The 23,471-nt window shown below is 40.5% G+C and overlaps 1 protein-coding gene across 1 annotated transcript in view; it reads left to right on the forward strand.

The window, feature by feature from the left end:
* Positions 1–22,004, forward strand: part of TRPC4 (transient receptor potential cation channel subfamily C member 4) — a 191,924-nt gene extending 169,920 nt beyond the window's left edge. Inside the window, exons 6-11 of the mRNA XM_034758576.1 lie at positions 353–666; positions 2,958–3,153; positions 5,312–5,506; positions 17,745–17,786; positions 18,071–18,160; positions 20,193–22,004. Coding sequence (XP_034614467.1) covers positions 353–666; positions 2,958–3,153; positions 5,312–5,506; positions 17,745–17,786; positions 18,071–18,160; positions 20,193–20,912 — 1,557 coding nt within the window. The 3' untranslated portion in view covers positions 20,913–22,004. The remainder of the gene's footprint in view (positions 1–352; positions 667–2,957; positions 3,154–5,311; positions 5,507–17,744; positions 17,787–18,070; positions 18,161–20,192) is intronic.
* The last annotated feature ends 1,467 nt before the right edge of the window (positions 22,005–23,471 follow it).

Consider the following 23,471-nt stretch of genomic DNA (forward strand, 5'->3'; position numbering starts at 1 on the left):
TTTGCTAAATACAATTACAGTGTGTACTGCTTTTCTACTGTCTGTCACAGACAGTTACAAAAAGAGCAGACTTGTAATCCTTTCACTGAAACAAAATCATAACAAAATAAAAAAAGACGAGTATAAATTATCCTTCAGATAAAGGTCTGGATAAGGACAAACACACAAGCCATATATGTTCTAGTATTAAGATTATGAACTCCTTTGAAAAGACAAACCAAACATAGTCCATACCAAAAAGGGCTATTTTTTGTGTTATTCATGCCTGAACAGAATGGCTCAGCAAAGAAACTGAACAACTTGGATTTCTGTATGAAAACAAAAGTATAACTCTCTCTTTTTTTTTTTCCAGTATAGCGGCTTACTCGCGCGTCAAAAATGGGATATGTGGCACCCCACATTGGTGGCTGAGGCATTGTTTGCTATTGCGAACATCTTTAGTTCCCTGCGCTTGATCTCATTATTTACTGCAAATTCTCACCTTGGACCTCTGCAAATATCTCTAGGAAGAATGTTACTGGACATTTTAAAGTTTCTATTCATATACTGTCTCGTGCTGCTAGCTTTTGCAAATGGATTGAACCAGTTGTACTTCTATTATGAAACAAATGAACCCGACAGCTGCAAAGGAATACGGTGTGAAAAGCAAAATAATGCATTTTCAACGTAAGTGGCATCTCTACTTTTCATTTGATACGTGCAATATTTTACTGAGTCAGACTGTAAGCTCTACTTAGACTGGCTCAGACTGTAAGCTCTTTGGGGCAGAGACATCTTTTTTGTTCAGCATTTGTACAGCATCTAGCACAGTGGCGTCCTGGTCCATGACTGTCTCTAAGTCATACAATACAAATTATTATTATTAATAATAATAATTAATAATAAATACAGCAATCTATGATAACGTATGATCTATGCTAGAAAGACGTCCACAGAAGTAACTTAAAAGGGTATGAGCTAAAATGAGAAAAATGAGATGATAGTGTGATTTTGGCAATAAAATACTGATCTGGCTCCAAACAAATAAATTTAACCTGCTAAGAGTTTGCTTCTACAGGCAAATGTTTCTGTGGTTTTCTTCTATGTCTGTTTGTTAAGATTAAAGTGTCATCTTCTGAACAACTTCAGTTTTCAAAAACTTCAAGATTGTACATCCAATTTATCCACACACAAACAAGGTTCCACTGAAGCAGGACAAGGAAAAAAATTCAGTCCAAGCTGCCAGGGAGCCTGAATGCAAGGCCACCTTCAATTGAATTTCTTGTAAATGTTCAATCTCTACATTCTTACTTTTGTCTTAAAGGCTAAATAATAATGAGTTTCAGTTTATTTATTTTCCTTCACTTTGAAAGTCAGTGATTTTATTTCTTTAGCTGTATCAAGTGACAAGGTTAGTGCCCAATCTGTATTAAATTAATTTTAATTCTCTACTTGAACTTTCACCTTCCACACTGAATCAGACTTCTGATACAAACAGCTGTTACAGCTGAGTTCTGTAAGTCATATTTAGCTACTCACCTGCATTTAAATTGTACCAAGAGCCACTTCCCCACCAGGGTGATGTTGAGGGAGGCAATGATAATTTGGCTGTCTTCACTGGGGATCTGAAGAAGGGTGCTGACAGTGGTTATGGCCATAAAAGAAGCTGTCTAGGCAGGTTGTGGTGGCTCCTGCTTCTTCAGCGCATGAGAAATTGCCAGCAGGGGAGTTTAGTGGTGCATTGTGTCTATGCCTGTCCAAGAACTGCAGAAAGACATGCTGCACAGCCACTTCTTGGAGGCACCCTGGGCCCAATTCTCCACTTACTTGCATCAGATTTACACATCTGTAACTCCAGAGTCCAGTTTAGTTACTCCTGACTTGCACTGGTATAAAAGAGAGGAGAATCAGGCCCTAGGACTTGCATAGACATAGTGTAAAGCCTTGCTCCACACTGCCCAGGAGCAAAGGGCTGATCAGGGCTCAAAATAATAATTTGTAGTTTATTAGCACAGCTTTGTGTTACAAAGAAGTGATATTCTTTCAAACTGTTTAGCTCCTAAGGATCTGTTTCAAAGATGGCACCTTGTTATTTGACATCCTAGCTGCTGTCCTAGCCATATCTCTAAAGGGATATTATATAATTTAACTGTAGAAGCACAATGGGTGGAGGGGAGGGATAGCTCAGTGGTTTGAGCATTGGCCTACTAAATCAGGGTTATGAGTTCAATTCTTGAGGGGGACCACTTAGGGACCTGGGGCAAAAGCAGTACTTGGTCCTGATAGTGAAAGCAGCGGGCTGGACTCAATGACCTTTCAAGGTCCCTTCCAGTTCTAGGAGATAGGATATATTTATTTATAATGTCATTTTGTGATTGTCTGCTTTATCTTTGAATTTCTGAGCTCTTTACTAAACAAAATGTATGCCTGGGAATGCCCCTATAATTCTACAGCTCCTTTTATCTAGAAGACTCTCAAAGCACACTACCAATTGAATATACAAACTGTTTACTGATACAAACAAATCATTTTAACCCACTGCTGCTGCTTCTTTCATATGGCACACCCACTGCTGAAATTCAGACACCAAATTAATTTAGAGGTCTAATTCTGGCCCACTGATGTCAAGACCACACTCTCATTGACTTCAATGGGATCAACTTTAGGCATGTGGGCCAAAAATGTTCAAGTGTGGGTACCTATATTTAAATAACTGGCCTGATTTTCAGAGATGCTGAGCAGTGATTTGAATAGAATCAGCCACTTACTGAAGGGCCTATTTATGTATTTAGATGCCTGGCTTTAAGGACTCAAGTTTGGAGAGTTTACCAAAATTTCCCTGGAAAATTACATACTTTTGTGTATATTGGGGAAAATTCTGTCCTCTGCTATCACAAAGGGCTTTTTGACTGTGCATGTAGGGAAAGATTTGGATATATATGTATATTTGCGGCTATTATTATCTATTTATTTTTCAGACTATTTGAAACACTACAGTCATTATTCTGGTCTATATTTGGTCTCATCAATCTGTACGTGACCAATGTACAGGCACGACATGAGTTTACTGAGTTTGTTGGGGCCACCATGTTTGGAACCTATAATGTCATCTCGCTGGTTGTTCTACTCAACATGTTAATAGCCATGATGAATAACTCTTACCAGCTCATTGCTGTAAGTTATTTCTCCTTATTAAATCACTTGCAATGAGTATTTTCTCACAGTTTTCACATCTGCTTTTTCCAGCATTAAATCCAATTTAAATATAGAATATGGGGACACATTCTCTGATGTCTTCTAGTTCCTTTGCACTGCCCTTCAAGCACAAACAGACAAGAAAACTGCTGGATTTGGCCAGATGAGAATTCTCCCCGAACTCTGAATGGTGCAAAGCTGCTCCTCACACAGCAGTTGTGTTGTGGGAGGGGCAGGGTATATGAAGGTTTCTGTCAACTGGCATAGGTTAGAGCAGGCTGTTCTAGCCCAAGTCTGCTCTGAGAATCAGGAATCTGCAACAGGCTGATTGCATATTTTCTATTTTACACTCAAGATTGATTAAGCTTTAAAAAGCTATTTTCCAAACTTCAAGCCAAATCAATGGTTAGTACCATAAATATCCAGTGATTCTTACAGAGCATAAAGATAAAATTAATGGGAACTGGTTGTCCAGATTCCTTAGGCAACTTTGAAAATGTCAGCCTACAAACATAAACATAGATGTAGGAATGATCCTTCATTCCTTGCTCAAGAAAAGCACCCATTCACATTAAAGAGAGATTTGCTTAAGTAGGGATAGCAGGATCTGGTGCGTCTTTAGACCATCACATCTAAAGAGTTTAAAATATTTACTTCCCCACCTTCAGTTCTCTAATCCCTTGCAGGAGAGAGTGCAGTAACTGAAACTGGTGTAGTTTCACAAAGTGGTGGCTTTACAAATTGCACAGACTCTCCTACTAACAGTGAATGCAAAGATGTGGTATTTGATTTGATGACATGCAAGCAAGCGGCAGTAGCGGGATCGGACATTTCCTTAATTGTTCCTGTTTTCTCATTTCATGAAAACTGTATCTTTATTCTAATCAAAACTTTGGGGTTATTTTTTTATATATATATCTTAACACTCATTAAATAGATAGATCTTTGACAGGTGCAGTCATGACTAGAACTGTGTGGAGAATATAAATGCCACTTTGTGAAGGATTTCAGGATTTGTTTTTGATCTGATTAGGAATGCAATCAGAAATTCTTGAAATTCTCTGTGAAAGAAAATTTTGAAAGAATCATTTTGTTTCAATTTTGACGTTTTTAAAGTTGCTTATTATAATCTATGGTCTAAACAGAAACTTGAACCTGGACCTTCCCTATGCCAGGTGAGTTCCCCTGATCACTAGGATAATGGGTATTTGAAGGAAAGCAATTTCTTTTCTTTTCTTGCCCTGAAAAATTTGGATAAGGATCTGTTTTATCCTGATGTGGAATGGGGAAAAATGTAATCTCAAAAATTTTCCTGGGACAAGAAAATTGTTTTCTGCCCACATCTACCTATATGGTAACAAACCCACAACTCTACACAGCACTGTCCTGAAAACAGGAGAGCAACTAGTGTTGCCAATTCTCACTATTTGATTGCAATTCTCACTTTATTTGATGTTTATTTAAATACCCAGCTCCTGGAGGCATATGATAAGGTGAGAATCTCAACTTTCATTTAAAAAATATATAATTTCCACATCCTATGGTTGCAGGGAAAAGCTCAAAGCACCATCTGAGAGTACCCAAAAGACTTAAAAACCAGAAAACAAATTAAAAGAATCCAATATTTTTAAACTCATGATTTTGGGGAAACCTCACTCATGATGTTTGAATTTTTGAGGTTGCCAATTAACAGCGCCTCCACAAAATGGGACCCACATTTTGACCACATTTCCCAGGTCCCACAGCATTGCTCAAACTAATATGTCAGAAAGAAAGTGAATTGCTCTATGTAGAATGCCTGTTGCTATGATGATATGGTACCATAGCAAAAGACCACTGCTAGACAGTTAGTATTTTTTCTATTTGTAATTTTCCTTTGCTGCCTTAGAGGTATTTAATTATTTTAAATATCTGTAGCAATGCAAGAAAGATTAAATGTGACATAATATCCAGACTCTCTCTTACTGGGTAAAACAAGTCAATTGCTGCATTATAATTTCTATCCCAAAGACAGCTATGTTTTTTATAAGCCATTTAATTAGCACTTCAGGATATGTTTAGCTTATAGGGCCCCTGTAAGTTTTTTTTCACCTTGTTAATTTAGCAGTTTGTCAGTTGTTATGTTTCTTGTATACAGGATCATGCAGACATCGAATGGAAGTTTGCTCGAACAAAGCTTTGGATGAGTTACTTTGAAGAAGGAGGGACTCTGCCCACTCCCTTCAATGTTTTACCAAGCCCCAAGTCTCTCTGGTATCTGATCAAATGGACATGGAGACATCTGTGCAAGAAAAAGATTAGAAGGAAACCCGAAAGTTTTGGAACCATAGGGGTAAGGAATACACCATCCTGGTCTTGCATCTGATGAAGTGGGCATTCACCCACGAAAGCTTATGCTCCAATACTTCTGTTAGTCTTAAAGGTGCCACAGGACCCTCTGTTGCTTTTTACAGATTCAGACTAACACGGCTACCTCTCTGTTACTTGACCATCCTGGTTATTACTCAGTCTCTTCCCATCCCTTTCTAAATAGATGGTTTTTAGCCTTGCAGAGCTGGAAAGTCATGTAGGCCTGGGCCACACTACACAGTTAGGTTGACATAAGCTGCCTTGTGTTGACCTAATTGCTCATGTGGCTACACTTAAATTTGTCTCCCACTGATGTAAGTGCCCCGTTAGAGGAACACAGTAACACCACCTCACCAAGCAGCATTGAGCCATGGTCGATGTACTGAGGTCAAGGCAGCATGAGTGTAGACATTGCATTACTGTATTGTCCCCAACAGTCCTCCAGCAGCTGTCTCAAAATGCCAAGTACTGATGGCTCTTGTCAACGATCTGAACTCCACTGCTCAGAGATCACAGAGGAAGGAAGCTCCTTCCCCCCCCCCCCCCCCACACACACATTTTAAAACCCTGGGAATTTTTGAAATGCCTTTTCCTGATTGCTCAGCTATCCATTCTCCACTATTCCATTTCCACTGTTGTGTGTAACTGCCCAGGTGACTATGCTGGCCACACTCTCCAGCCTGAGTCTCCTGGGCTGGTGGGGAGAAAAGGCTGTGCATTCACAGCTACAGACCTGCTGTAGAAACATGGACATCTGTGAGCAGGTTGCTTGTGAATGCAGGAGAAGTGATACGACAGGGATCAGCAGCAGTGCTGCATGCGAGCAAAGGCACTGTGGCAGGCATGTCCCAGGGAGGCCAACAGTTGATCTGGTGCTGAGCCACAGATCTGCCTTTTTTACAAATGGCTGCATGCCATAATTGGTGGAAACCCCACCACCACACTGCAGACAACTGTGGATCCCTCTGAGGAACCCGAGTCACAGGCCCCTGCTGTGAACAGCGAGGAGGAAGAGGAGGAAGATGGGGGACATCAATCAGGGGGTTCAGCTATGCTGCGAGCCAGGAGCTGCTTGAGACTCCACCACAGTCCATTCAGTCCCAGCAGTCGAGCCTGGGCGAGCCTGATACAGGGGAAGGAACCTCGGGTAAGTGTGTAAATGTATTTCCCATTACAGTGATGTACTGATGGAGCTCCCAACTTAACAGGACACAGCTATCAGCTTTTCATTAATGTACTCACACTAGAAAAAGTAGCAGCACAACAAAGAGAGGTAGAGTTATCTGCTTTTCATTCCCCTCTAGAGTTAGGCTGGGGGAGTTTGGATGGGGGACAGTCTCAGCAATTTGCTTATGTACACAGGGATAGCCCTTGAATGCACCTGAGAAATCTTGATCAAACTTTCATGGAGGCACTCTGCCATCCTCTCTCAAAGCTTTCTAGGGATGGCAGCCTTATTTATTTCTCTGTGGTAGGACACTTTCCCATACCAGTCGGCGATATCTTCAGCAGGCACCTTTGCAATAAACAGGCTCGTGGAATATGGGCTCGAGCTGCTTCGGGACACCAGCAGTAGCTGTGCTTTCTGTCTCTTTATTACCCTCAGGAGTGAGATATCAGCTAAAATCACCACCACCTTGGAAATGGGTGCCGATATTCAATGCCCTATACTCATAGTTTCACATAACTGAGCAATTCCCTCTTCATTTCCCTCACCCCAGCAGGCCATGCGCACCGTGGCTGGTGCTGTGAGTGGTGCTGTGCACAAGCACTCTGAAGCAGACGTGTCAATAAGTACATCTTGTTTAAAACTTTAGGGGAGCAAGGGAAGGGAGTTCTGAATCTTAACTTTCACTTTCCGTTGTGACTACACTGACAGCAGTACCTCTGTGTGTTTTATCTGTAGCTGCCATTGTGGCCTTCAGGCGTTCCCCTCCTTACCTGTGGAACACCTGATCTAGATAAGGAGGAGAAGGAAAGAGCAGACAGGAGACAGGCCCAGGAGTCCCAGCAGGAAAAGGAGAGGAAAACGGGACATAATGGGGCTTCTCTGGCAGCAAACACACATGCTTCAGACTCTTGTGGACCTTCAGTTTCAACAGTCACATTCTTGCCTTCCTTTGCAGTCTATGGAGAACCCCAGTATAGCACCTTCCTTCACTGCCATCACCCTTGCACGTGGCATAAGTGTCTGCATCCCTACCCCTACCACTCCACACAGGGGACAGTAAGGCCAACCACCACTTCACATACACTGATCTGTCAGAGCAGTGGTGAGCAGGCTGCAGTTTCCCCACCACTGTGTCAGAGCCACAGTTGCCGTTCACATACACTGATCTGTCAGAGCCACAGTTGCCGTATGTGTAGTTAAAATGGACATGAATGTACCTTCCCCTTCTTAAGCTCTGTTCCATAAAATTTAAGTGTTTAACATATTTGCTCTTAACTTGCAAAGAATTTTTTTTGCAGTGTTTTTGTTACTCAAGAAAATTCTATTGTTTGGAAAATTATCCATCTTTATTAGTTCCCAACATATGCTGCAGAATGTCTAGCGGTACTGAAAACACCCACTTACTTGTTATTATATGGCATGACACAGTTCACAGGATCAGTGGAAAAAACACAGCGTCATGATCATAAATGTATAGCAAACACCACAAAATTAATAGGTGCATTGACAGTGTTATATTCATTCATGTACATCAAGCACCACACAATACCTAACAGGCCCCAAAATAGCAGGTAGAGCACAGGACACCACCATGCATTAAGGTGGCTCACTGTTAAAGTGCTTTTTCATAGCCTCCCTGAGCCATATAACTCTGTGTTGAGCTCTTCTGATAGCTCTTGTGTCTGGCTGCTCAGACTCAGCAGATAGCTGCTCTATGTCCAACCTCCACCCTGGTAGCCACTTTTCCCCATTTGCTTCATAGATATTATGCAAGACACAGCAGACAGATATAACCGTTGGGATGCTTTTTCTTGCTGACATCCAATCTTGTAAGTAAACAACACCAGCATCCCTTCAATCTACCAAAAACACATTCAACACTCATTCTGCACCTGCTGAGTCGGTAGCTGAATCTCTCTTTGGTGCTGTTGAGGTGGCCAGTGTACAGCTTCATGGCTCAGGAAAGCAAGAGGTATGCTGGGTCCCCCAGAATCACTACTGACATTTCAACATCGCCAATGGTAATCCACCAGTTGGGAAAGAAAGTCCCTGCTTGTAGCTTTGTGAGCAGTCCTGTGTACTTAAAGATGCAAGCATCGTGCCCCTTCCCTGACAAGCCAAGATTGACGTTGGTGAAGTGTTCCCGGTGATCCACCAATGCTCACATAACCATGGAAAAGTAGCCCTTTCTGTTGATGTACTGTGTGCACATTGCCGACAGTCATAGCAAAAGACGATTAATGGCGCTGCACATTTATATGACAGTGGCCCCACCGTGGATTTTTGAATGCCAAAGTGATTTCCCCACAGACTAGTATCAATCCAATGTTGCAGACTTGCACAGTGTGATTTCCACTCGCTTCTCCACTGTCAGTGCAGCTCTCATTCCGGTGTCCTTGTGCTGGACGGCTGGGGCAAGCTTGGCACACTGATCCAGGAACACAGCCTTACACATCCAAAAGTTCTGAAGCCACTGCTTATCATCCCAAACCTGCATGACGATGCAATTCCACAAGTCAATGCCCATTTCTCAGGCCCAGAAGAAGCTCTCCACCGTCTGCAGCTGCTTAGTGCACACCACTAACAACCTTGAATTGGATCTTGCTATGTCCCACAGCAAACTGTCCTCCAATAAATCATCATGTTTCTCCCAGGTTTGGTTCTTTGTGCAGCTCTGCAAATACTGCAGGATTGTGCATCCTGTGCTTGCAATGCTCAAAACACCAGTGCAGAGCTGTGCAGGCTTCTGTCAGAGATGGCAGACAGGGAGGAGGGCCACGCAAGTATGTGGGATTTTTAAAAACGGTGCAAAAATGGCATTATGGGATGTACAAAGTTGCATGCTAGGAAGTTGACCCCTTACTCCCAGTCATCCCTGTGTGACTTGTTCCTGCCCCACCATGCATTGCCAAAACTTCCCAAAAGACAGTGTGCTGGATGGTGGTAAGTTATACACTGGGATACTTATCCACATTGCACCATACTGTGTATCAGCACACTCACTCCTGGTGAGTATGCGCAGTGCCGACACACCGAGACAATATGCATACCCACAAGCCATATACTAGCTGTGATGGTTTTATGCCATTGGAACTTGCGTCGGCAAAAGTTTGTCGCATAGACATGCCCTTAAGATATGTCTACACTGCAATCAAAGCTGTGACTACAGCACATGTAGACATAAATTTGATCTAGCTGGCTTGAATAACAATAGCAGTGAAGCTGAGGCATCTTAAGTTGACTAGCTGCTCAAGAACATACCCAGGATCCCAGGCCAGCTGCCATGCATGCTGCTGGGGCTTTACGACTATCATTATTACAGTGACCTAGATCAAAGCTAGCTTGGGTATGTCTTCACAGGCAGCAACCACACTTCTGATTGCAGTGTAGATGTCCCCTTAGCTTTCAAATGGGATGGAAGAGCATGACAGTATCATTGTGGTGTGTCATCCTGACACTGAGTTACACTCATGGCATGCTGTTGAAGTAGAGAGACCCACGTATCACAATTTATGCAATATCACCTTGAAAACATGACAGTGTGGTGTCAAATATTGCACCTTTGCCAAAGACCTACCTGTGGGGTCCAAAAGAGATACCTGTGGCTCCCCATAGTTTAAGTATCACTGACATACCACAGACAAATAGCATATATCCACAATACAGTACAGTATATAATGAATATGTGATAATGGGCTATTAAGTATTGTAAGGCTCTGGAAGCAATGCTCATGAGAAGCCATTCCTATTATAGAGGAAACCTCTTGGAGGATAAGGGCACTTACACGATGCAGGCAGAAGTATTTTCTAATTTTCCTGTATGTGTCATGCTAGATCAAACACACCCCTATAATCATCATTCAGCACAGATTCATAGTGCATGGAGCATAAGGAATTGGGAACCTTTAGGGGAAGAAGGAAAAGGGAGGGATCCCCACTAGAGAGGCAAAGGCTGGTAGATCAAGTTATCAGGACACTAGCCTTGGATTTTGGAGACATCTATTCAACTTCCAGCTCAGACACAGATTTCCTGTGTGACTGTGAGCAGGTCACTAAGTCTCTCTGCTGCCAGTCCCTATCTGTAAAATGGGGACAATAGTATTTCCCTATCTCACAGGGATGTTGCCAGGATAAATACTATGAAGATTGCGGAGTGCTAGACATAACGGGAAGGGGGGCATATCAATACCTATAAAGGAAAGATACAAGGGATACAGTCCTGGCTCTATTAAATTCAATGACAAAACTCCCACACACTTTAATGAAGGCAGAAGTTTACCCCAGGAGCAGGGACTGGGGAAATTACATGGAGGATCTGATGTATTCTCCTATCTGGGCCTATTCATATATACCCCTCTTACCTGTTTTCTCTTTCCAACCCCCATGATGATGGTCTAGACTTGCCCCACTCATTGTCCTGTCATATCCTGTCATTCACTTTAATCAGTGAGAGGTTTTTCTCCTGGGTGGACGTATAGAGAAACAAGCATGCAAAGATGACTCACGTGTGATGGATATGCAGAATGACAGCTGAAACTAGTCCAGATTTCCTGAAAAGATGCTGAATTCATGTGTTCCAGACTATGGCCTTGTCGGACAACATTTGCATTGTGAATGGCTGGTGTGATTGGTTTAGCTGCCACTACTGTAGCTAGGAAAGAAAGAATAGAGAAGGAATAGAGACAGCCACAGAAAGGGAGAAAGTAGGTGTTAAGAAAAAAAACAAGGGGGTATGAGGATGGCACTGAAACAGATTATGAAAAATAGACTGCAGGAATCAGACAAGTGAAAAGAGATGGAGACATTAAAACTCACATAGAAAAGCCAGGAATAAAGAAAGATTGATTCAGAAAGAAAGAAAAGCAAAACAAAAAACAGGAGATGAATTCAGAAAGAATGATGGAAAACTACAATGAACCCCAAAATCCTGTAACAGAAGAAAATGAAACAAGTGCAGATAAGAGCCAGACAGAAAAAAAAGAGTGGGATTATATTTAAAAGAGAAATATGACTCACAGTGGCAATGTGTTTGTGTATTTGAAGGTGGGGTACATAACATTCATTTATTAAACATTTTGAGCCAGATTATTAGATGGTCTAAACAGCTGTGTTAAATTTAGGGGAGCTATTTCAATTCACACGAGCTGGGGATCTGGGGACCTACTATGTCTTTTAAAGAGATTAGTGTTTAATATCAGTTCAGAATTAATTTAACCTGAATCCTTTTATAGATATTAATCACTTGGAGATCAGTTTTTAAAATACTGTTAGTGGTAAAGTAAGTCAGGTAATGTCATGATGGCACCCAACCTACCAATATTATGACTGTTTCTCAGTGTTTAAAAACAGGCAGTGAAATAGGTTTTGTTGCAAATAGAATCGAACAAAAATGTCATTGTTTTTTATAGGAAAATTTGAGAAAAAAAAAAAAAAACTTTTTTTTTTCAAAATCACTGTAATTTTTTAAAATGTATTTATTTTTGTTTTTTGATGAAAACTCAGTATTTTTTATTCTTTGTTTTGTTTCTCCCTCATCTGTCCTCTTTCCCTCTCCCCACCCCCCGCCCAGAACCCTGGTTTCTGGTACATGATATCTACAAAGGAAAAAGGGAGTTAATTTTTTTTTGTCTTCTGTTTTTTCATGGGGAAAAAAAAACAAAAATTTTGAAAGAAACAACATTTTCCATAAAACTTTTGTGTAAAAAAAAAAAAAAAAAGGCTTTTGTCTGCCAACAAATTTTTGAGGGGAATTTTCCAACCAGCTCTCATTGCAAGAGTCTCTCTTTTTCGTTTGTTTGGAACATGACTAATTTTTCTCTGCTTGTGACTCTAAGGCCTGATCCAAAGTCCAGTGAAGTTCTTCTACTGACTTCATTAGGCTTTGGATCAGGCCTAGAGTGGACACACACAATTTCTTGGGGGTACTTCCTTATGAGCTATAACATACCAGACTGTTAAACTGCCTGCCCTCCAAAAAGGGCAAATTCCCCTTTGGTGCAGTGGGCATGGCTGGTGCAGGGGAGTCTTTCATACACCTCTCTTTGCCAGGTACAAGGCAAGGGGGAAAGGGGCAAAATGCCGCCCACCCCCAAATCCTAGTGCCCTAGGCGACCGCCTAGGTCGCCTAAATGGAAGCGCTGGCCCTGCTAACATAAGCATTTAAGAGAAACAAGGTGGGTGAGGTAATATCTTTTATTCCGTTGGTGAGGGAGACAAGCTTTCGAGCTTACACAGAGCTATTCTTTAGGTCTGAGAAAGAAGAACTCTGTGTAAGCTTGAAAGCTTATATTTCTCACCAAAAGAAGTTGGTCCAAGAAAAAATATTACCTCACCTACCTTGTCTTTCTGATATCCTGGGACCAACACAGCTACAACAACACTGTATAAGCATTTACCTCTATTCAGTTTTACTCAGGTTCTTATACCATCCTCATCACATTATCTGAGCACTTTCCAGAAATGTATTAAGTGATGCAACTAGCATTTGTCACGTTTCTCCTTTTTTCTTACCCTTTTCTTTCCAAGGGGAAAATAATGTGAGGTTTTAGCTTGTTTGTTAGTGAAGGTTAGATCAAAGGAGTGCAATCACCCTTGGAATGGAAAGTGGTGACATTTGAGGTGGTGGTTAGATTCTGCAGGAGTTTCTTGCACAGCCCTGGACCAGCCCCAGAGAAAGCAGTGTCTCCTTCAGAGATAAGATTTACCCTAGCCACGGACAGCTGTGTTGTTCCTGAGGAGTGGCATTGTCAAGCATGATACACATCCCAGAGTATCCTTGATCCAGACCGTTGAGCTTCTTGATGATAAGGCCAGACTTTGAATTTGAATTCTACCTTTATGAAAATTTCTAGGTGAAAAACAATTGGCCAGAAAAAAATCATGTCTCTAAAAATAATTTAGTATTATTACATTTCTGACCAGTAAATAGATTTTGCTGCCAAGTCTGCAAAACTGTATTGATTGGCTGGCAATTTAATAAACAGGGTAATAGAAATTATTACTGGTATTAAAGTAATGATTAGAGTCTCTCAAATGAGGTACATGCGAGGTCCTATATGTACACAGGACATCAGAAAGGACTTATTATTATCTTTCTTTTTATCACATGCACAGACAGATTAAGTGACCTGCCCAATATCACACAGAAAATTTGTGGTAGAGCTGGGAATTGAACCAGCATCTTAGGGATTCCACTGCTGTGCTTTAATCACATGACCATGCCTTCTCTTTATTACAGTGATTAATATATTTTTGTCCATGGCTGTTCTTCTACCCACAACTTCCAACTGCACTTCACATACAGCTGAGCTGCGTTTAAACATCAACTTTTCTTTAATAAAAAGTCATTAAAAAATCTAAATCAAAGGTTTTTGAATTCTCACTCTTTTTCTTGCTTAAACAAAAGTGACTATTCAAAGAGGTCCTTCTGGGAGTGGAGCACTAAACAAAGAGAATGGGAAAGCTGTGACTGTTTTAAGTATTAACATTTGGCATGTATGCAGCTTTCATTAAGTTTTGAATCTTGGCAGCACCAATTTTAATTTTATCTTTTTAATAAAAAAATAAATAAATCTTGACCCGTAAACATTTCCTAATTTAGCTTTCTCAATAGCAAAGGGAAAGCTGTGAGTGAAGTCATGTTGAAAGTTTTAGACACAGCTGTGCTGAGAAGAAACAGACTATATAGTTCCTTGTGGGAAAACATCCTTAACTTCAAGATTTAGTATAGTTTCAGTGATTTGATAACAAATTTTCACATGTGACCTCAGTCTTTGGCTGTCCTGGCTATCGTTAAGCACCTAGAACCTTATGTACTTGCCATTGACCTCAGATAAAGTTGGAGGTGGTCAGTACCTCAAAAAATTAAGCTCTGGGGCCATCATTCTCAAAAAGGTCTGTAATTTTGAGCGCTTAACTTCATGAACCCTAATCTTGCATGTTGAAGTGTAGGCACCCAAAAAAAAAGGCAATCAAAATTTGAGGCTACCTTTGAAAATTTGGGCCTTAGCCTTTAGGAAACTGTCTGTTTCTTAAGTAGATAACACTTGGGAACTGCCTGTTTGTAAGGAGTTTTAGGGGAATGAATGGGGGCACTAGTGTGGGAGGTCAGAGTGGTTTCTTAGAGTTGGGAGGTAAGGCATGTCTCTTGTCTGTAACATGTCCCACTCTACATCACCCTCACCCTGCTGGAAACCCTCATAGGTTTCTGGCACACATTTTTCACAGTTCCCAACCTGAACTGGGAATCAGCAGTGGGTAGAAAGCTCATGGCAGTGAGTTTGCAGAATGTGAGGATCCATTCTGCCGTGAGGAAGAAGAGAAAGGGAATTAGGAGTTGAAGATAGGATCTGAGCATTTTAATTGGAGAGACAGAACTGAGGCATTGAACACTAGTTTGATATTCTATGTGTATACATGCAGGTGCGCACACACGCACACATTTTTTCTTCTCCAGTTTATCAGTGTTGTGCATTAAATACATATTATAATTGTGGTAAAAATATTCTGGAGATATTTGCACGTTGAAAAATATGGTTAGTACTGTCAGCCAAAATCCTGTATTACCAGGCTGTGAGCTGAATGGTCACTGCACTGCTCCATTGGGAGTTTTGCCACTGACTTCAGTGGGTGCAGGATCATTAAATAACTGATCTTGCTAATCAGTGTTATCTTGCTCCATAGCAGCATAAACTGAGGGAGGCTGAACTTGAGCTGATGTGTTTATTTTGTATTTCACTGTAAATACCCAGAGGGCTGAGCTGTCGTGGTATTTTCTGCAATGCAGGAGTCAGTATTTATTTTGTTTATTGGATTCACTACCTTTACCTCGAGTTAAGCACATTTCAGTGTTATCTTAAAATGATTTTTTTCCTCATTACCAAATCTTCTGTGAGTCAGATTTGTCTTCATGAACCCTAATGCTGTTAGGATTTCCTCAGTCTTCTCCCAACAAGAGGGAGACATCTCCACCTGGTGGCCCACCTTAAAACATTGCAAGAGCAAAGCTGCTTTAATACAGTGCGGGGGAGGGCTACATCACTTCCTTTGCAAAGGGGTTTTGCAGAAACATTGTACTCTGTGGGCACAGTACTCAATGCATTTCCACTCAGTCTTCAGGTGATTGAGTTAGAAGGGACGTAGTAACTTGTATTTAGCATGCACAAAATTACGAAAGACACAGAAATGTAATCAGGAAAAAGCACTGGAATAACTAGAGGGCAACTGCACACTTAGGGAACCATTCTCCGCAGTGTCTTTTCAGAGAAGCTACCACAACAGAAAATGCAATGTCCCTCCTCCCTTTCCCGCCCCCTACATCCTGCTGTAGTCTCATCATGACTTTGCAGTAAATTACAAAAGAGAAATCAATCACAAATTACAAACCATCCACTAGTACAGGAATGTTACCAATCATAAGTAAATTGTAAATCAGCCTTGACTGCAAGAGCTGGAGAAAATATATGAATGCTTGATTTGTTATAACTTCGGTTTTGTCAGGTCTCCTAGATATATTTTGCCACAGGTTAGACATCCAATTGCATTTGGGATGATAAATGTAGGAGGCAAAAATCAAAAATATCAATCTTGCTCCCACTAACTTACTCTATATCTGCCACTGGTGCGCCCTCTGCTGGAATAGTGTGTCCAGTTCTCTTGTCCAAAACTCAAGAAGGATATTGGTAAACTGGAGAAGGTTCAGAGCGGATTCAAAAGAATGATTAAAAAATTAGAAAACATGCCCTATAACGATAGGCTCAAACAGCTCACCTATTTATTTTAAGAAAGAGAAGATTAAGTGGTGACTTGATTACAGTCTATTGCTCTACATGGTCAACAAATATTTCATGATGGGCTTTTTAATATAGTACAGAGCAGTATAACACAATCCAATGGTAGGAAACTTAAGCTAGATAAATTCAAACTGGAAATACAGCATACATTTTTAACAGTGATTGTAATTAACCATTGGAGCAATTTACCAAAGGTTATGGTAGATTCTCTACACTGACAATTTTTAAATCAAGATTGGATATTTTTTCTAACAGATCTGCTCTAGGAATTATTTTGGGAAAGTCTATGGCCTGTGTTATACAGGTGGTCAGACTAGATGGTCACAATTTTCTCTTCTGGATTTGGAATCTATTAATATAAGCTAGGGACAATCAAAGGTATAGAATAAACAAAGACTTCAATCAGCCCATCTGAATTGTTAATGTTATTAATTGTCATTAATTCATGAGCAGAGTAAGAATCAAATTATTTTTTTCCTTCTTCCTGAGACCCCTTAGGTATCTGAGTACAATCAGATGAGATACCCATTGCTTTGTTGTTGGTAGTGCTGTGAAGCTTCTTTCTGTTGTCCACCATTTGAGCATTGGCCATCTGGCGATGTGGACAGGTTTGGCTTTATTTTGAGTCTGGCCAGTGACCTAATGTTGACCCTTTCATCCAGAGATGAAATATACCATTAATCTGAGGAGACTGCCCTTTGCACTACAGTGCAAAAGTTTACTTGGGTTTTCTCTTTCACCCAAATTCATTCTTCACTGCACCAAACATGAGCAATCAGGCTTTGTGCAGGAAGCTAACGGGTGAGGAGGAAGAATTCACTCTCTAATCTGTGGGGTAGTCATGGGGCACTATTCAGCCCCTGTATAGGTGCTATCCTAGCTTTGAAGGTCAGAATAGTAGCCATTATCCTTCCCCAGCCCCTTTTTGCTGAGGGCATCTCAGTTTGATCACAGATCCTGTGCTCCACTCCACCCTGTCCCACTTAGAGCTCGCACAGATCTCCCCTTTGCAGTATGGAGAAGACACAAGGATGCACTTCTCATTTTGCACGTCAGCAGCCCTCCCTCCTGTCCAGCTCCAGGATGGGCCTTTCACCAGTACCAAAACTTCCCAAAAGACCTTGAACCAGCCCTCAACATCACTTGCCCTAGTGCATCATATTGCTGTCCTGCCACTTTCAGCCAGTTGCTGATGTTTTTTTTTAAAAATCAGTCACTAGCATTAATACCACTCAGTATCTCAATCTGTTTCTTTTCAGAGGCGTGCAGCTGATAACTTGAGGAGACATCATCAATACCAGGTGAAGGCCCATGTTTTTTTTTTTTTTAGCATGGGTAATTATTAGAGAGGGATGGGATAGGATTTACCCCCACACACACACACGCATATTTCAAGAAAAATCTCCTTAATTAAAACAATTATTTTTCACTGAGAAAACATGTTGATGAAACATTTTGACTGGCTCTAGAAGTGTTAAAATTTCTGTAGTGTCTTAGAAAAGGAAGCAAAAATGCAGTTGATTCAGTGAATGTATGTCCAGTTATCATTGCCAGCGAAACTAACACATTCTTTTAAATCTTTTAGGAAGTGATGAGAAATCTTGTTAAGCGATACGTTGCTGCAATGATAAGAGATGCCAAAACTGAAGAAGGACTCACAGAAGAGAATTTTAAGGTGACTATTTTCATGCTTATCAATGTAATAATAAAATGTCAAATGACTGCAGAGCATCAAACAAACAATCATGCAACTGCCATTCACTTACAGCTTAGAGGACAGTCTGTGTGGCCTGCCTGACCACATGCATTCATTTTGCACACAAAATCTTGCTCCTTTTTTTTCTTTCCAGTACATTGTTTTTAGACTTTCACAGCTATTAAATTAATAAAGAATTATGGGCAGCATAGCCTAATGGTTGGTGTCAAATGACCTGTGTTCTATTCATGGCTATCCCCACGGATTACTAGGTCAGCTTGGGCCAATCATTTAAACATTTTGGACCAGGCTTTTTCCAATGGAAGAAACAGCTTAATTGGCTAGCTGGGGATCTTCTCTGTGTAGGGGAATCCCGAAGTGGAGTAGAGCTTGTGTGAATGACCAGGCTGCTAGAGCAAGATCGAAATACTTCCATATCTCAGAAAATTAGCTCTTCTGCCATTGAGTGCAGGGCTGGATGGAATGGCCAGTGTAAAACTCAATTCTAGCAACTTATGTTTTTTGCCGAAAACGGTCTGTCACTTACAGCAAGTTATCAGCCGCTCCTGCCCTTCAGGCCAGGAGAATGAAACTTTCATAGGCTCAGAGGGTGCTGTTCCTTATGTCCCCTAAGTGATGGATAACCAGAATGTCTTTTTTCTCCCCATATCTTTTCCAAAGTCCATTGTCTTTGTCTCAAAAGCCAGGCAGACTTACTTGGGTTGTAGACTCGAAACTCTGGAGAGTTCACTAAGCGCTTTCTTCCATTGCTTGTTAGTTTGATTGCTTGGTTTACCTTATATGTAAATGTAATTTCACTGTCCTCTGTAATCAAGCTGGTCAGACAGAGGAATCCACACTCTTGTGTCTAGAGCAGGCCTGATTTGTGCATTGCCTCTGAAACACATTTTAAGAACACATTTCCAGCACACATACATAACTGTTTGTACACATCCCATTCATACATCACACAAGGATTTTTGGGACAACCTTGTCACCAGTTTACATGTGATACCTTACATGATACCTCTTAGATACGTGTTATGACAACAGTGTGTTGGAGATTATGTGTATCAGGGCTAATATGATGCTGACAGTTAAGCGTTAAAGTGAGGAAAGATCATTTGATGATGACCTGATCTTGGAAGGGTGATGAGGTTATACTGGTCCTGGTTCCTCAAACTGTGGACTTCAGAAGAAATGATGTTCTTAGTGTCACTGGGTGTCAAACTACAAAATTCAGCTATTAAAACTTTCTAAACCAAAAGGCTGGAAGCTTCTTTAAACCAGCCGGTTATCCTGTGTCTGTAAATTTTGGCAGTGGCATTGAGGGGCTCTTTGGGTCACAGACCCCCCCCCCCCCAACTCCCTCCTTGTTTTTAAATCAAAGATTAAATTCAGCAGATCTTGATGAAGCTAATGGGAGAGAGATGACCTCACCCACCACACCTCTTAGGTTCACTACTGTGCCTTTCCACTCTCACAGACTCTCCCCAGTTTACCCACTAGCACCACTTCCTGAACTCCCAAATCCTTAAAACACACAGTTCCTGGGGCCATCTACCTGGAAGCTAATGCACCTTGTAAAGGGTAATAACATTCAGTGGGTTAAGGAATAGCAGTGAAAATGCTCTGCCTCTGTAGGAGTAGCACAGTCTAGTGAGCCAAACATAGATATGGGAGGTAAGACAGCCAGAGGTCTCATCCTAGCACTGTCAGTGATTTGGACAAGGGGTCTTGGGCACTTTACATAAGCTCTCAGGCTTTCCTCTGGGAAGTATTAATATTCGCTTCTATGACTTCCATGGGAATTGTGAGGACTGATCAGAAGCATTTGCAAAACACTTAGAAGATGTCAGAGAAAAATTAACATCCATAATACTATATATTTACAAATGAACACATTTGCTAAAACATTCAGGTGTTGTTCTTTATTACAAAGAGAAAAACAAACAAAACCAAAACAGATTCCCAAGTTTTAAATGCTTCCTATATCTTCCTAACTTTTTAGGAGTTAAAGCAAGATATTTCCAGCTTTCGTTTTGAAGTCCTGGGTTTGTTGAAAGGAAACAGACTTTCTAATTTGCAAACTTCAAAAATCAACAAAGAAGCCTCTTCTTTGTTAGAGACTGATGAAAACTGTGCGAGTGGAGGAAAGGAGAAAGTAAAGAAAAAGAACTTCAGCCTTTTTGACATAACTACACTGATTCATCCAAGATCAGCTGCTATAGCCTCTGAACCACATAACATAAGCAATGGAGCTGCACTGATGGTGTCCGAGCCCATAAAGGAGAAACAAAAAAGGGTGAACTTTGTAACAGACATAAAAAGCTTTGGATTATTTCATAGACGATCAAAAACAAGCTCCGTGGAAGTGAGTGCAAATAAAATATACTCTGTGTCTGAAGAAGTTTCACAACAACAGGTGGACGAACAATGCGAGAAAACTACTGAACTGGAAGGGGAAAAATTGGTCATGAACTGTGAATTAAGTGTCCAAGGTCTCAGTGACAAGTGCATGCTAACAAACAATAAGCAAACCAACAGTGAGACTTTGGATACACAGTATGAGGAGAATGATTGTGCTGTGGAAACCGAGAAGACAGAGGTACAGGATTCAGACCCCCCCACACCAGAGGATTTGCTGGACAAGAAGTTGGACGTTACCAGTGACTCGGAGATGAACGAAGAGATAGTTGTTCAGGATGATTATGTAACAACGAGGTTGTGATGCGAGTGGGAATGAGCATATACAAATATATATATTTTGCATAGTGCTTTTTTGGGCAGGATGTTTTAAAAGTTATATTAGAAAGTATAGAATTACACTTTATAGTATTCCACAACCATGGCACATGAACTTGTAACATAATTAGGTGAGGGAAAGACAATAGAGGAACCTTCTGTTTTGTAGCCTGCTTTAGCTTTCACAATTTGTTTTACATTTTTTAATAAATGGAAGCATCTTGTATTCTTGTACTGTTGCAATAACCCACAGAAACTTTTTAGCTATCTTTTTTCAATTAAAACAAATGCAATTTCTCTCATATGATAGTTGACTCCTATGATAAATATTTTTCTATGCAAATAAAAAGTAGCTTAATCTTGTAAGCCTTTACTTAACTTTTTTAGTTCCTTAAAGATAATGGGCAGCATAATAATCCATAAGCAGTTTCTGTCAATACAATTATTTAAATGGGTAGAAATTTGATTTGCTTCAAATGTTATGGAAATAAATTAAAACATAATATATCATTTATTTATTGAAAGAGTGTTAATAACTGTACATTATGAATAATTTTCCTATTTGGTTATTTAATTATACTTCCCCATCCCCCATAGAGTTATGACCCTACTGATGACATTGTTACAATTTAATTTGCAAAAAAAATGGGTTGTATAAAATGTTTCCTTTCTTATAGTAAACAAAATGTTTATGGCTTGCTACAATTTTATGACTGTTTATTCCGAAAGAATCCACAATCAGTACCAGCTATTATTTCTCCAAACATCTGCTTTTTCCAAATGTGGACAAACTATGCACTTCAATATACAATTGCTCATTAGCTTCTGCCTTCATATTACAAATGCATTTGCTAAGAGCAAGATTACTTCAGAAAAAAATCCTTCTAAATATTAGAAAAATATGACAATCTGCTAGGAATATTTGAAAGGCAAACCTAACAGAGGTTTTCTGGATCATCACAGAGTTTTGGGGAACCCTAATGGATGATTTTATACAAAAATACTTAGACATTCAAATATATAATAGAAACCTGATAGTATTTTTCATAAATGACAAGTGATTTATTGTCTTAGTCAAAATGAGTATTTTTAAAATTAAACAGTATGTTTCTTTTTAATCAGCGACTGGTGTCCTATATTATTAAGATAGAATAAATATAAAAAATGTACACTACAATCTAAAGAAAGACCCATGGAAACTTTTGAATACACTACAATAAGGTAGCCATTCCATTCTTAAATTCATCTTGTTGTGGTAGGTTTTACAGTTTATATTGTCCTGTGTTCGGGGATCCCAGAACACAGAATTATCTTATATACTGGATCCCAAGAAGTACATAACAAAGGTGGAATTAACCGTGGATGGCTGATGGATTTCCCTGTTTCTGTGAGCTGAGTAGAAACCAAACGTTTACAGACACATTTTCTAAAGCTCCTAAGTTTCCCCTACAACATGTAAGTGCCCTTGCATGTGGAAAACAGGTAACCATGAGCTCATGTGAGTTTTGCTTGCAAATGTTGGATTTGAATATTCTCTCCTTTAAAAAGCAACAAAGAGTTCTGTGGCACCTTATAGACTAACAGACATATTGGAGCATAAGCTTTCGTGGGTGAATACCCACTTCGTCAGATGCATGCGCCAATATGTCTGTTAGTCTATAAGGTGTCACAGGACTCTTTGTCACTTTTTACAGATCCAGACTAACATGGCTACCCCTCTGATACTCTCCTTTAAAAATATACCTCACAGAATAGATCTATATTTGTGTCCTTAGTTTCTTTTGATTTTTAGTCTAGCTATACAACAGTTCACGGATTGATATTGTTACCCCATGATGTGGCAGCAGCTACCATATGCTCAGTTGGTATTATGTCTCTTCAAAAAATATTGCCTTATAATACTTCTACTGTACAAACTCATTATCCAAATCAAAAGTCCAAGTGTTCTATTAATTTCAATAGGACTTTGTAAAGTAGAAATAATTGCTAGTGCAAATTATATGGTATGATACAGCTGTATAAACATTTCACAAAATGCTACTTTTACCACAGGAGGCCCTTTAGCAGCAGCCATATTCTTCACACTGAGCTGGACCACAACCAGAACCATGAAAGGCACCTCCTTTTCTTTGGCACTTCAGATAAAAGGAACCCCACTCATGGCCCTGTACAAACACAGAACAAAAAGATGGTTCTTCTTCGAGTGATTGCTCCTGTGTATTCCACAGTAGGTGTGCATGCTCGCCACGTGCACAGGTGCCAGAAGTTTTTCCCTTAGCAGTACCCGTAGTGGGGGAGCACCACTGCGACCCCTAGAGTGGCTCCGCTATAGCGCACTATAAGGGGACGTGTGCTCTCCCCCCACCCTCAGTTCCTTCTTGCCGCCAGTGAAGGTAGTTGGAACTTGTGCTCCAGCTTCACTGCAGCCTTCTCTTCTCTAGCGGTACTGTTCATCAGATCATTTTCTCAACATTAGCTTGGACCCGGGGCATGCCCCGTGCTCCAGGCTTCAAGTCGTGCAACTCCTGGAGCGACCTCCACGCTA

Source organism: Trachemys scripta, chromosome 1, assembly GCF_013100865.1.
Source record: "Trachemys scripta elegans isolate TJP31775 chromosome 1, CAS_Tse_1.0, whole genome shotgun sequence".
Classification (NCBI taxonomy): Eukaryota; Metazoa; Chordata; order Testudines; family Emydidae; genus Trachemys; species Trachemys scripta.